This window comes from Lissotriton helveticus, chromosome 11 (assembly GCF_964261635.1).
Source record: "Lissotriton helveticus chromosome 11, aLisHel1.1, whole genome shotgun sequence".
Taxonomy (NCBI): Eukaryota; Metazoa; Chordata; class Amphibia; order Caudata; family Salamandridae; genus Lissotriton; species Lissotriton helveticus.
This window is the reverse complement of record NC_136072.1, coordinates 152845376-152860831: the sequence shown is the minus strand read 5'-3', so window position 1 is coordinate 152860831 and position 15456 is coordinate 152845376. Positions and strand designations below refer to the sequence as shown.

Genomic DNA, 15456 nt, shown 5'->3' with positions numbered 1-15456 from the left:
CCCCCCCCCCACGCGTTCTTCCCCCCACTCTGGCGGGAAAAACTGTCAGGAAGGATGGTATGCCAACCTTTGCCAACTCCACCCCTCAGGTGGAGGAGGCGAGGTGAAGCACGACCCCGGGCTCCGGCCATCTTGTAGATGGGGAGCCTTGCCCAATCCCAGCTAGGCTCCTGCCCGCCTCCCACTGGAGAGGAGTAGGCTAGGGGGTGTCCTCACCCCAGGACAGGGACCCATTGGTCCCTGCCCTTACCCTACCTTTAACTCCCCTAAATTTAGTATTTAAGGGCTCCCTGTACCTTCCTTCCTAAGATCCCGATATCAAAAGAAGATCAAGAAGAAGATCCGGCGCACAGCTGCTGACAGCAACAACTGACTTTGCCCCAGCCCTACCGGCCTGTTGATCCTGGAACCTGCTCCTGCCTAATGCCGGAGACATCCGCGACACCCAGAAGACCTGCCTGCCTTGACCCCTCTCGACGATTGGGACTCCCATCAGCAGAGGCTCTGCTGCAACACCCCACCTGGTGCTCACCAGGAAGCTCCGGACCAGCCCACTCTGCACCAGCCGAGCCTGGGCCGGGCCAACCCGAACCAAGACCACGAGGACGGCGACTGGGACCCGAAGTCCAGTGCCCAAATACCCTCCTCTACGAACCAGCCGACGACTGCAGACTCAGAACCAGGGGCCACCCCAACTGCGACCAGCCAAGGGTAAGCTTTTCCGACACCCCAAGACACCCCGGCGCCGCCCTTTGGGGTACCTACCTGTGCTCCAAGATCCCAACTTACCTCTCGAAGTGCTGGTCGCCCCTGGAGAGTCTCCGTCCCCGAGCCTGCAGCCTTTGTTCCTGTTCACGATCCTCATTGGATAACATTGAGCGCCCAACGGCTCAAAAGCACCCTGCACCCAGCTGCCCGAGTGCCGCTGGCTGTGACCTCTTTGCCCTATCCTACTTCCCCCCTTGCCCCGAGCAAGTGACCAGGAGCCCAGCTCCTAGAGCCGCGTGGCCTGCTAGCCAGCAGCCACCAACCGAAGGCCCCCTTTCCTTCATTGGATAACATTGGGCCTACCTACCTCTGCACCCGGCCGCCCCTGTGTCGCTGGGACTAAACTAACTGTACTCACCTGACCCTGGGGGACCCCTGAGTCTACGCCCAGAACCCTAACTTCACCAACCAAGCCCTCACCTGGAAACCGGTAATTCACTTACCTGCCATTGGATAACATTGAACCATTTTGACTCGAACATTTTTTAAGTGTGAAGTTTTGAAAACTGAAAATATTCCTATATAATCAGCCAAAGTCTGAATTCCAAAATACGCACCTGTGATCAGGAGAGAAGCCAGTACTGTACCTTTCAGCCCAGTACTGAACCGCAAAAGTAATCCCTAGCGGGTTTACTAGTAACCTGTATTTTCTCAATCTACTTTTGAAAACTGCAAATATTCTTTAAAAATCGTACGAAATACTGAAACGCAATTACCTCCTGTTTTGAGCTAAGCCCCCAGTGCTGGCCTTAGGAGACTAGTGCTGGGTTACAAAAGTAACGCAATCGTACTTTACCTGTAATCTGAATTTCCTCCCATTGAATAACATTGTCAGAATCACCTTGAAAAGTTTCTAAGTGTGAACTTTTAAAACGGCTTTATATTCAAGAAAATCCAGCACATTAACTACAACGTTTTTAGGTCGAAGCACGACCTGCATTCAATGCGTAAGCATTGATTGCAGTCTGCTTCGACAACTAATGTCACCCGTTTTTGGGAATGTGGACAGGAGAGGGTGCACGAGCGCAGATTTGCTCAGTTTTCACCTCGTGAGCGCGCACGGCGCCGTGCCCCTCTCGTGCCTCATTCCCGTGCGCAAACACACTCCACACTCACGCATGTGCACATACACACTGCATACACACACGCAGACCCACGCGCACACACACAGACACCCCCACACCCCCCACTCACCGGGCTTTTACGTTGCATCACGGGATGTTCTGGGAGTTGGGAGGACCTTCCTCGCTTGCACTGTTATGCCTTGCCTGCTCTCTCCCGGGAACCCCAGCAGTCCCGGAATCCCTGCTTTCTTCTGGGCAACGGTTGCAGCAGGGGCCTCAGGGTTCTGCGCCGCCTCCATCTTTCGCTTGAAGAGCTCCAGGAAGCTTCCGTCATTGGCAAAGATGTTTACCCCAGGACCACCGGCGGACCCTTCTTCTTATGCCTTGGGAGCCCCGCGCCCCTTCTCGGTGGCTTACCACGTTCCTCCTCGTCTGGGTGGACTCCTCCGTCTTGGCTCTCATCGTCGTCGAACCTCTGCTCCCCCCCCCCCCATCACTATGCTCGGTACTGCTCCCAGGCTCGGGCTGCTCTCTCCACCAGAGCTGCTACTGTCCCCCGGGCTAGGCTCGCCACTGGGGTCTTTTCTTTCTTTGATGTCTGGCGAGATTTAGACTCCTCGAGTGAACTCTCGGTTTCCTCCGGTCCACAGAACCTTCTGGAATCTTCCCACCGACTCCGCTTTGCCGCCATCTTGGCACTGGACTCCTAGAAGTCCGAGAAGGGAGGGGCGGGATTCGGAAGAGAAGAGCGTGGGGGCTGACGGGAGTTGTGGACGCAGAAGCTTTGTGGCTGCCATCTTGAAACTGGCAGTTATGCGGGAGAGTATACACGTAGGTAGTAAGCAGCGTCGAACATCTTAAAATTGTGCCTATTTTCCTACAACGTTATAAGGAACAAGGAGTGTTCGGGTATGAGATTGGACCAAATAGATGTTTAGTAGAGGCACGCTACAGGGAGCTGCTATAAGACAACTTGGTCACTCAACATCAGTCAAGTTATGGGTAGATTGATGTGTCCAAACTAAGGAGTACTTCACTCCGATATTTTAGCCAGGAAAATGTGTAAAAACCAGAACGATAGGCAAATGAGGGCGAGGCGCCGCGAGCGCGCGCTTACCTGACCGCTCGCGAGAAGCCACACTGTAGGTAATGACCCAGCTGCTCGCGGTGCTTCACGGGTGACGGGAGCACAATTAAGTGAAATGTGGCGCAAAGAAAACCCTAAAACGTGTTCTGCTAAAAACATTTAGGTCATTTCAGTCAGGCCTTTCCGTTTTTTTTTTTTTACAAATTGTTTCACCTTCATCTGTCAAAAGGTTTCTTAACTTTTTCATAACTGAAATCAAACTCCCTCGAACTCTGATGACATGTGCCTTTTCTGATGTCCTATCTATCATACGTGTAAGTCCTATGCGCCTTGAAGAGTATGGATAGTAAGATGCTTCTGAGTTGGGAGCATTTATGCGAATCTTTTTAAATCGATTTTATTTATTTTTTTTAGAAAATATGCTTGGCCGCCGGTGGCTTGTAGGAGCATCCAGGCGCGGTATAGGATGTGGCGGTGCCCCGCTGCGTTGTTCATTAAGTTCAGTCTGCCGCCTGGTTTTCCCTCGCAGGCTGTGCGCCGTATCAACAGCCCGCAGTTATTTTACTCAAAGACTGTGGGGAAATATCTACAAATGCATTGTCGTTCCATTAAACGCCTCGGATCTCGAGGTGTCAGCAGCAGCCACGTTAAGAAAACAGTTTGCTGTTTATTTGGGATCAAACACTGTATTTTTTTTTTTGCTACGTTGTTTTGGAGGCTTTACTGGAACTTTGCTAACCAGAACTATTACAAGGAACTGCGCCACAGGATAAATACATAATTTATTAAATAGTATTCCAAAAGCCGATGGGGATTAAGTTTTCATGAACAATTTGACATATTTATGATGTTAATAGTCTTGGCAGACCCTCTCCCCCCTTCCTCCCCAAAGTCTGACATACTGCTGCCATATTTGTACAGATGGGACGCCGCCTACGGAAATTCCAGTTGAGCAGTAACAAATGGTTTATGAAGACCCAGCAGCTGGCATATGCGTATTTAACATCTACACCCTCACACACCCTCACTCACCCTCACACACATTCACTCACCCTCACACACCCCTTCACACCCTCACTCACCCTCACACCCCCTCACCCACCCTCACCCCCTCTCCCTCACAGCCCCTCTCCCTCACAGCCCCTCTCCCTCACAGCCCCTCACCCTCACAGCCCCTCACCCTCACACACCTACACCCTCACCCTCATACCCTCACACCCCTCACCCCCTCACCCTCACCATCACCCTCACACACCCTCACTCACCCTCACACCCTCACCCACCCTAACTCACCCTCACACCCACCCTCACCTCATCACCATCACACTCACACATCCTCACTCACCCTCATACCCCCTCACCTTCACAACCCTCTCACCCTCACACACCCTCACACACCCTCACCAGCATAGCATAACAAAACATAGCATAGCATAGCATAACAAAACATAGCATAGCATAACAAAACACAGCATAGCATAACAAAAAAGCATAGGATAGCAAAACATAGCATAACAAAACAAAGCATAGGATAGAAAAACAAAACCTAGCACAACAAAACAAGACCTAGCATAGCAAAACACAACAAAGCATGGCATAGCATAACAAGACACAACAAAATATATCATAACAAAACAACAAAGCATAGCAAAACATAGCATAGCATAGCATAACAAAACACAACAAAACATAAGATAAAACAGCAAAACAAAGCATTGCATTACAAAACATAGCATAGCATAACAAAACACAACATAGCATAGCATAACAAAACAAAGCTTAGCATAACAAAACATAGCATATAAGAACAAAACATAGCAAAACAGAGCATAGCATAATAAAACGCAACAAAACATTGCATAGCATAAAAAAATAGCATAACAAAGCATAGCACAGCAAAACACAATACATAGCATAACAAAACCCCAAAAAACATAGCATAAGATAAAACATAGCATAACATAGCAAAACAAAGCATAGCATAACAAAAAATAGCAAAACAACAAAGCATAGTATAACAAAACATAGCATACATAACAAAACATAGCATAGCAAAACAACATAACATAGCATAACAAAACACAACAAAACATAGCATAGTATAACAAAACACAACATAGCATAACAAAACAAAGCTTAGCATAGCATAACAAAGCATAGCGTAACAAAGCATAGCATAACAAAGCATAGCATAACAAAGCATAGCATAACAAAGCATAGCATAACAAAGCATAGCATAGCAAAACAGAGCATAGCAAAACAGAGCATAGCAAAACAGAGCATAGCATAATAAAACACAACAAAATATTGCATAACAAAACAGCATAGCATAGCAAAACACAACAAAACATAGCATAACAAAACACACAAAATATCATAGCATAAAAAGCATAGGATAGCAAAACTAAACATAGCATAGCATAAAAAGCATAGGCTAGCAAAACTAAACATAGCATAGCATAAAAAGCATAGGATAGCAAAACAAACCATAGCATAACAAAACACAACACATAGCATAACAAAACATAGCAAAACACAACAAAACATAGCATAGCTTAACAAAAAATAGCATAGCAAAACAAAACATATAATAGCACAGCAAAACGTAGCATACCAAACACAACAAAACATAGCATAGCAAAACAAGGCATAGCATAATAGAACACAACAAAACATAGCATTGTATAACAAAGCATAGCATAGCAAAGCATAGCATAGCATAACAAAACAAAGTATAGCATAACAAATCAAAGCATAGGATAGCAAAGCATAGCATAACAAAACATAGGATAGCAAAACATAGCATAGCATACAGCGCCGGGACACTCTTTTTGAGTAGCCGTGCGCTCTATAAAAACCATTTTAACATAACATAACATCACTCAGCTCCACCACAGCATCACTCAGGGGCACTACAGCATCACTCAAGGGCACCACAACATCACTATGCGCTACCACAGCATCACTGGACGCCACAGCATCACTCGTTCGCATCACAACATCACTCAGCGCCACCTCAGCATCAATCTGTGTAACCATTCAATACCAACTGGTTCAAATATGTTCTCTCAATGTCTCAAGCTTTATTACAAATGTAACAAAAATATGTTAATATTTCACTTCTGTTATTGGATTTTCGTCACAATAAAATACACTGAACATAATCTTCACAAAAGTTATTTACAAAAGTTTAAGCTATTGCCATTATACATCGCAATAACTTTTATTTAAGTATTAATTATTAAAAAAAATTAAAAACCATTGTTATTTGTAATATCAATACATGTAAGTCACGTAAATACAACACATATTGCATTACAAATGCTATAGGTGTCACATTTGCAAAAGCTATAACTATTGGCATAGTGAGCTTTTATTGTCTTATGTTCGTAACAAAAAACAACGTATTAATCACATAGGCGTAACCTAATGCATTTACCTAATGCAATTACCAATTCACTTTTTTAATGGCACTATCAAAAGATGTTGATGCTGGATGTGTGTATGCTTATTTGATAAGTGGAGACATCCGCAAGCTCATCCAAGGTACCTTGGGACCTCAAAGTAAGCAGGGTAACAGAAAATATGAATAATTATGAAAAGATGATGATAAAGTAGCAGGGAAGGTGAAAACAATGAACAGGGCACTTGTCTTTTTGTCTGAGTGTAAAAAAGCCTTGTTTTTGTTGCAGCTCTTTCTCTTTTAGAACAGCAGGAATAAGTTGCCAGTATTGCAAGGACAGAAAAACAATAAGACATAGTGTGTGTTAATTCTTATTTTAATAGGGTCGTTCATTTGTACATAATGTCTACTTGGTTATATATACGGTAAAAGAATGCTTATCACTTTATTATAACTTTTCAACATGCTGCACAGCAGCCATACTGCTCTACAACATAGCTTAAAGACACTGGCAAAGTCAATAGCTCTGGCTGAACACTTATAAGGTCCCAAAGACAAAACCTCTTGGCTATACCAATGCTTGTTTATTTTTTTACCCTATTCCCTGCACTACATACAAGTGCATGTGTTTGTAATCCGTCGACTTCCTGCACCGCATTGCCTTTTATTTATTGGTTTATTGCATGTGCCATCCTTGTGTAATTTAACTGGTGCTCATGTAGAGCGCTAAAATATCTGGAATCGAGTTTGTGCTATCTAAAACTGGAAGCCCACACCCCTCCCTTTACACTCACCAGTCACCCTCTCCCCATTGGTTTAGCAAGTCTAAAATATGACCGTCTGTCGCATACATGTCGGCCTACTCAAGTGAGGTCTTTTAAAATCCCTGTAAAAAGATTAACTATGATTCCCTTCGCAAAGCCGTTTTATATAGCTTGTAAATAACTCAGTAGCACAGGGACAACTATTACCGGAACTACTCTCAAAGACTTAGGCTACAAACTCGAAGGCAACCGAGGCAAGGCTGTTCGTACTTATAGAGCAGTATCACTGCTTCAACAACATGCATGCCCAAAGAAGTTCATTTATACAATTAAGTGTAAAATACTGAGGCAGAGCTCACACTAGGATATGGCATTACAGTAGTTCTCCACTGCTCAACTGTCCAAAATGAGAGTATGTATTAGATAACTTTGAACAGCATATCCGTATCTCGTTTACCATTACTTTGTTGTAAGTAAAACGCTTTATCATTACTCAACACAAAAGGTACTAATGGGGCTGAGTAACGGCTAGGAATGCACTCATCAGAGGTGCTCTGCATGAAAGAAAGGAGCGGTTTCGCCAAAGTAATTAGAAAGAATGAGCTCTCCGTTGTGTTCAAATGTACTTCTAGAACTGCAGCAGAGCATTTCTGTTCATGAATAGACTAGAACGTGGACGGTTCAGACTTCGCATAACACACGGGCTATAGTTCTATTCCCCTATTCTCGCAGGAGAAAAAAAAAGTAATCCGAACACAGATGTCATAACAGCACAAATGACAAAATCAACCAGGAGAACTTGTACATAGGCTGTCATAGAGGCACATTGGTTATGTGTGTTCCCTTTCACTTAGCTAAGTCGTCCCTTGGTGAGTGAGAGGTGCATGGCACAGGGCTGGCAGCCGTAGCGTGCAGCGCTGCAATGAGACCATCCTGGATGGCAGCGCACCCGCTGTAAGCATTCAGCTTGCCTTTGTACTCCTTCTCGAGCCCCCTGGAGCTCCCAGGCAGCCCTTTTTGTTTGCTTTTAATTTGCTCCTCAGTTAATGGATTTTTTGTGCTCTTCCATAGTCCTGGAAAGGGATTGCAGCAAGTTGTTGTAGGAAGCTGATTCTGTATATGGTATACCACTGAGTGGCTATATCGTGCACAGAGTCCAGAGAGTCCCCAGAACTGTACAGGGCTCAATGTAAACCCAAGGTGCTCTATTTGTGGTAGTGTGGGCAAGCAGCCTTAGGCCTAACACAGGAGTGTAAGACCATTGTTATCCACACAGTGATTAATAAATTACAAGCAACTCAATAAGGAGATTCACATCAATTTTAGAAAAATAAGCTTCTTTCAAGATTTATTTTCAGACCAATGTTCGCAAAAAGTGAAGTACGTTTTTCAGGAAAAATGCTTTACACTTTAAAAAGTGGGATCAACCCACAGTGGAGTCTGGCTCAGAAGCAATGTGGCCTCTTTGCAGGAGAGGTGGGCCACTTAGACTCAAGCTGTGGGATTCAGGTGCGGAGGTGGGCCTGGAGGCGGTTTCGCGTCTCCTCAGGGCTGAGTTACTTTTCTTTAAAGTTAGTTTCTGTTGTAACTCTAGATCCAGGATACACAGGATGGGTCGCAGTGATTCGGCCAAGTGTGCTAGGGGATGTGGCAAGATACCACACGCGCTGGGAATGCTCCTTCATACAATGCTTCTGGGACAGGGTTATAGAGGTTATGAAGGAAGTCACGGGGCTAGCAATCTAACTTGAGGCGAAACAGCTTCTAGGCATTACAGGGGAAGAGAAATGGCCCAAACACCCCTGCAAATGGCTGTCCACTGCGGCAGGGGTGGTGAAACGCAATTTAGCCAGACTAAGGGGCGAAACTAGATTAAAGAGTTGAAAGCAGACCTGGACTGGTGCCAGTTGGCAGAGCGAGGAAACATACCGGGCCCAAGGTTGCCCCAGCAAATTTGAAAAGATTTGGGCACCATCGATGCGGCACAGGGGGACCAACGATGTAGGATGAGTAGAGAGAAATGGAGGGCAAAGGGTAACTCAACCCTGTAAGTGGGGAGTCGTCCACTCTCCCAAGAGGATAGCAGGCACCTCACGAGACAGGAGGGGAAGGGGGCAACGGGTAACCACTGAATAATGCCCCCCTGCGTTTGGACAATTATGCCTTTACTTGATGCAGTACATTATTGGTTGATCTCCATCAACTGCTTAATAAACAACATTTTTTTAAAATTGGTTTCTTCTGGACAGAACCGCTGTCCATTGGAGATCTTGATCTTTGTCGAAGCCAGGCAGTCCTCCCAAGGCTTTGAAGGGTGCTGGGCTGCTGGACAGGCCCTCTCTTGGCGCAGTATAGTCCAGAGCTGCAGACAGGCTGGTAGGGCTGAGGGCCAAGTCAGTTGTTGTCTGCAGTCTTCTCTGCTTGTGTGACGATGTAATGTCCGGGTCTTCTTAGGTTGTCAGGATTCTGAATTCAGGGTCTGGGGGAGCCACCTAAATGCTAGATTTAGGGGACTCACAGGGGAGTAACCGGTAGGGACCTATAGGTTCCTTATCTGTGGTGTATACACCCACTATTATGCAACCCTCCTGTGGAAGGGTGCATAGCCTAGCCCGGACTAGGGAAGTCCCACGATCTTCAAGATGGTAGGCACTGGAAAATGTGCTTAACTTTACCTCCAGCACCCAAAGGGGTGGAGTTGGCGAAGAAGGGCGCACCCTCCTGTGTTATCTTGGTTTTCCTGCCAGTTCTCCTGCCAAAAGTGGGGTTTTAAACTGAGGTCTGCCATCTGCTGCTAGCAGCAGAGGCTGGGGTCGCATTACAAAGCAGCAAGCCCTTTAAGCTCCCCTCCCAAGCACTGTGCTCATCCTGATGTGACCCTTCCACCCAGGAGGTGCTTTGTTGCTGGCCTCAGAGACATGGGGCTCTCGAACCAGGGGTCCGGAAACCTGTCCGGTGGTGGCATACTGCCTAAAGCCAGTCAGATACCATGCCAGGATTGGTATGTTTTCATGGGGCATCTCTAAGGTGCCCTCTGAGTACATGTTTTAATAAATCCAATTCTGGCATGAGTGCAGGTTTATCAAGAGGAGTTGTTTGGAACCAGACGCTCCTGCGTTCAGTGAAGCCATCATGGTTCTGGGGAACTCGAGTTTCCAGCCCATGTACTCTCTAGGGCTTTCCTGGCAATTACAATATCAAGAATAGACTTAAATATTGTAGAGGCATATCTGCTCATGGAAATCTGCCCACTCCTGAGATATAGTGCACCCTGCCTTAGGGCTTGTAAAGCCTGCTACAGAGGTGACTTACCTATACCTTAGGCAGTGCTGCTTGGCATGGCGCGCATGCAGTGTGCCATGTCCACTTTGTCGTTTTTCTCTGCATCAAGGCATGCAGGCTGTAGTGGCAGTTTGCATGGCTTTGGTGATGGGTGCCTAGGGGACCCTCTTCAGTTCCTATGTGCTAGGTACCAGGGGGTGCCATTTACTTGGGATCTAAAGGGGGCGGGGGTTCTGAACTCACTAATTGTGGTACAGTTTTGGGGAAAACACTGGCACTCGGAACCTGGACAGCAGGGTCCCAGTTACATCAACAGCCAGGCACAAACTGGAGGGCAGGGGGGGGGGGAGGGGGGTACGTACTGTGACAGAAACCTACTTTCCCACAGTTGTTTTGTGTAATTTTCCATTCTAATTGATGTTTACCTTTCTAAGATCATGTGGGTTTACACTGCCATGTAGATGCTGGTGCAGCTTCTGTTAGATTACGAAAGAATCATCAGTCCCCGTTATTGACCAGGATGCTTTCTGGAATATCAGTGGCTCATTAGATAATCTACAGACTTCCTTTTCTTGCATCAAGCCATGATAAGAAACGTTACTAATGTGTTTAAAGCCTTAAACCATGTTGTTTTTCTGCAATAAAGATTCTCATCTGCCAACTGAAATGGCATTAGTCTATTTTTGAGTTTAGGATTATGCGGATTGGGTTAGCTAGATAAATCCGGAGGTCAAGAGGGCCGCAAGGCATTTTATTAATGGTGTATAAAGTGCTTTAGATCTTAGCTACAGGCTTTGTTAAAGGCTTTTTTTTTTTAAAGCGGTTTAAAAGTCCCATAGCATGACTATCAACTTACCTTTTTCCAAACTTTGTTAAACCGCATGATCACTATTGTTTACTTTACATGAACATTAGCTACGATTGTGTTTGAGAGTAAAGAGTTGACGCCTCTCTTGCACAGTGCATACTGCGTGTCAATAAGGCATGCCACACCCTTGGTGTGCCTGTAAGCTTGTACTGACTGAGCAAGCATGCACAATGAATACGTGCCTGAGTGTGAACAGAGAAGATAGGTGTAATCTACTGGCTTTGCCAATTTGCTTGTTCATTTAGATGTGACTGACTAAAATGTTAAGACTGATAAAGTTTTTGTTATTAACGTGCTCTTATGTATTTATAAATAGGGATATCGCAAGTGCAATAAAGGAACTCCTTGATACAGTGAATAATGTATTTAAGAAGTATCAGTACCAGAACCGCAGGGTATGTATCAACATTTTTGTTTGAAAAACATGTTTGTATGTTTCCAAATAAATGCTAATTCAGTTAACTTTTATCCATAGCCTTCGTCGCAGAGAACATTTCAGGGTTAGTTAATTTCAATTTGGAATGCAGTCCTATAGATAGTCCACAATTTGGATAATAATCTACTGGTGTACACATTGTTTAGTTCAACACTTTGATTCCCCTTCAACCACCCTTCGCCTCAAAATGCCCACTTTTTGTATCAGTATTGTAATATTTTACACATCACGAGCAGCATCTATTAAAGTTAAACACCCGAACTACACTTATCCACAGCAGCGCACATAAAAAGGATTGGGGAGTAGAATGTTCCACATAGCCAACCACACCTGCTTTGTTTTTCCTTATTCCCTTTAGTACAGCCAGTGAAGCAGTTAATGAATTCATAGCCCATACTACTGTTTTACGTGCCATATCTACACTCCTCAAAGTTATGACAAGTGCACAATCAATTTATTTCTTTGCGTTTTTTCTGTCCTTAGACCCATTTAGCAACCCTGAAAACTTTTGGGTTGCTTTTTCAGTCAGGCCATTGAATCGCCAGTGAAACTGTCCTAGGAGAAGCTAATGACCAGGGATTAACACACTAGATGGAAGTAAATTGACTCTGCATCAGAGGAACTTAATTGATGGTCATACACACTGAATAATTCAGCGCTGCTCTTATGACCCCAGAGCACGATATATATATATATATATATATATATATATATATATATATATATATATATATATATATATATATATATATATATATTTATATCTATTTTAAAATTCCATGGGGTGTTCATGTTCATTTGATTTCTTGATGAAAAAAACACCCTTTGATAGCCTATTAGAGGCTCAATTTTTTTTTCCTGAGAAATATGACTGAATACCAATTTAAAACTTGCGTTGAAGCAGTATCGCTCAGAAACCGAAAATTATATGAAGTGGGGAAAAAAAGAAATTAGCCAAATAGGCTGTATTGTACAGAGATTAAAAAAGGTACTGTCCTTTGAATATATATGAAGCTTCTCTACCCACAGTACACCCTACTGGCATTTTGCCTACGAGAGCCGACCTTTTACAGTATGTTTGCAGAGCTTCACTTTCCAATACCCAACATTAATTACATTCAGTTGTATATGCTAGAACCATAAAAGCACACATGAAATCTAGTTAAACATTCCTCGCAAAAAACATGCCAAATAAGATAATGCCCTAGGCTAGATGTAAAAACAAGGTAGGAATGATCCCAAAATCACATAGACAATACCAAGTAATAAAAAAAAAGGATCGCCCTGGTTGACGACAATTAATCTCATCTGATAAAAGCATTTGATAGATGGGTGAGTGATACATTCTAAATGCATAGTACCTTAAGTAATATGTAGGAAACAGAGTAATTAGTCACAAGTAGACCTAAACCTGACAGCAGAATAAAAAAGCTAAGCACATAAATTGTGCTATCCGTAAGCATTTGTAAAAAGATGAAAGCGGGACACAGTTGCCTAAAATTAGCCCTTTTCAGGATCGGGACTAAAAATGTATTTCTAGGTGAGTCAGAAAAACTATAAAACATCAAAAAATGGAGCTTGTCCTTTGGGGATTTTCCATCACAACCAGAGAGCGACAGACTCTGTCTGGCCCTTGCACTGCCCCCTTCGATGGGCAAGGAGGAGGTGCAAAAGGTCAAACCAAAACCTGGTAGTAAAAATCGATCATAAGAATTAACAATCCCTAACAGGTATGGTTCCACTGTCAGTGTGGTTTATAACATCATTGATGGTCCTAAAAACTGAATAGAATAGCAAGCTTATCCAAACTTTAAATACGACAGATGGCAGCAGAAAAAGATTAATCTAGTTAAAAAGATTTTTTAACGTTTCTTTGCTTATTTTAGCATCTGCCTGTGCAGCAGAATCTAAACCGTATTCAGTAAATGTGTGAAATTACTTCCAAGTAGTTTCTTTATAAATGTCCACAATAGGCATATTCTGAGACATGCTGTAGTAGCTACTTTTCCTCTGCTCAAGCGGACCCTTGGTTTGATAACATAGTTTGATGCAAGACGCGTAATAAGACAATTTTGCCACTATTAAATAATCTATAGGAATGGATTATTTAAAAGTGGCAAAATTGTCTATGTTTACATGATAATAAATAATTTGTATGGTTTTTTTTCTCGAATCTTTTGTTTTATCCAAGTAAAATCCTAATACCCTTCATCTAAAGAATGCATAGTCCTTTCTGCAGGTGTTAAAGGGTTGGAAAGAATTTAGGAAGAGGTAATGGCTTGACTGGTATGAAAATCCGAAACCCCTTTAGGAAGAAACAATGGTTGAGTTCTGAAAGATCTTATTTATCATAAACTTTATCTGTTAAAATTTCATTCAGAAAGAATACTGTGTTTACAAAAGGCAAGCATGACTGCAGCATTTAAATTCCTGTTATTGTAATCACTGCAGTGGCAAGTTCCAGTTTGAAAAAAATACCAACATTTCACCTCTCCAGATCTTTTGTCAGAGTATTTTCTTTAAACTTTAGACATTCAAAGGCATGTTATGTAGATTGTGTCTCTTAAACCCTTCATGATGAAGAAAAGAAAACCCAGGTTAGGAAAAGCTTGCAAGTGACAGTACCTCCACGTGCCCAAGGAGCAATTTAAAATGACAAATCTAGATCTCATTGATAGTAACAGAAAAAAATCTACCGCCTATATGAAGAGAGAAGACTTGATGTGCTTTATATGCAGGTTTTAAAGTGTTTCTAGAGCTTGATCTGTGACATATGTTATGGGCTCAATGTAAATCATTCCAATTTTAGCCATTTGACTAGTACGCTTCCTTCAAAGTGTTGTAAAGGCCGCAACTTGACATATTGGCTTTGGAAGCTGTATCACCCCAAGCCAAGTAAGCACCAAATTTTAAGATCTCGACATCAACGTTCCAACAAAGCCATTGCTTTTCAGGAAGGGGCGTAACATCATGCTTCAAAATTGAAGGAGTTCAGCATTTGGTAAAAAATCTTTCATATTAGTTAAGGGAATTCATAAGGAGTCATAGTAGTCTGGAAATTAAGGGTTGCAATAGAGAAATGCCAACTTTTTGTAATAAACTTTTGTGAGGATTGAAAAAAATGCGGTAATTAACAGACTTGTATATTACTAATCCAGGCATAAACTTTTTTTCCTATGTAATTGCTCCTGGGGGCACATTCGATAAAACTAAAGGTCCATCAGATTGGTCAGTGTGAGTTGGATTGAAATGTGAATGGTTACGAACATGCAGCAAATAGAGAATACAGCTCCCCAGTTCTCTATTCCTAATTCGTACCTGTGGGAAGCAAAGGTCACGTACTGAAAAACCATGCACTTTTTAAGACCCGTAAATGCTAGGCTTCCGTGGTGCACATGAAACATTAGACAGTGTAACAGAAGCAATTCTACATTCCGCGTTGTGCTGCTGCTTTGTAAACATGAATAACTCCAATCATTTCAGATTAATTTTCCCACTTCCAACTCTCTTCTGTTCTCATCAAGAGTCGCCAAACAGAAACGGGTCACCTCTTCCCTCCTCCAACCCTCTTTAGCTGCAGGCAAAATAAATACAGCGGAGGCAGTGCTGGACCCAACCCGACACCCAGGATGACTAAAAAGCTCGGTTTTTAGGTCTCGCCTGTCGATGCGCATGCGCATCGAGCTTGCGAGCCTATTGCGGCTTAACCACGCTTTAACTAACAAGCAAGGAATCGTGGCGATTCCTTGCAGTGCCCGTGACTTTTAAGCTCAATGCGCATGTG

General features: G+C 43.5%; 1 protein-coding gene across 2 annotated transcripts in view; it reads left to right on the top strand.

Moving 5' to 3' along the window:
- PDCD10 (programmed cell death 10) overlaps positions 1 to 15456 on the top strand; it is a 186512-nt gene that overhangs the window by 106397 nt on the left and 64659 nt on the right. For both annotated transcript variants that reach the window (XM_078665863.1, XM_078665864.1), the window contains exon 6: positions 11553 to 11631. In XM_078665863.1, the coding sequence (XP_078521989.1) occupies positions 11553 to 11631 (79 nt within the window). The remainder of the gene's footprint in view (positions 1 to 11552; positions 11632 to 15456) is intronic.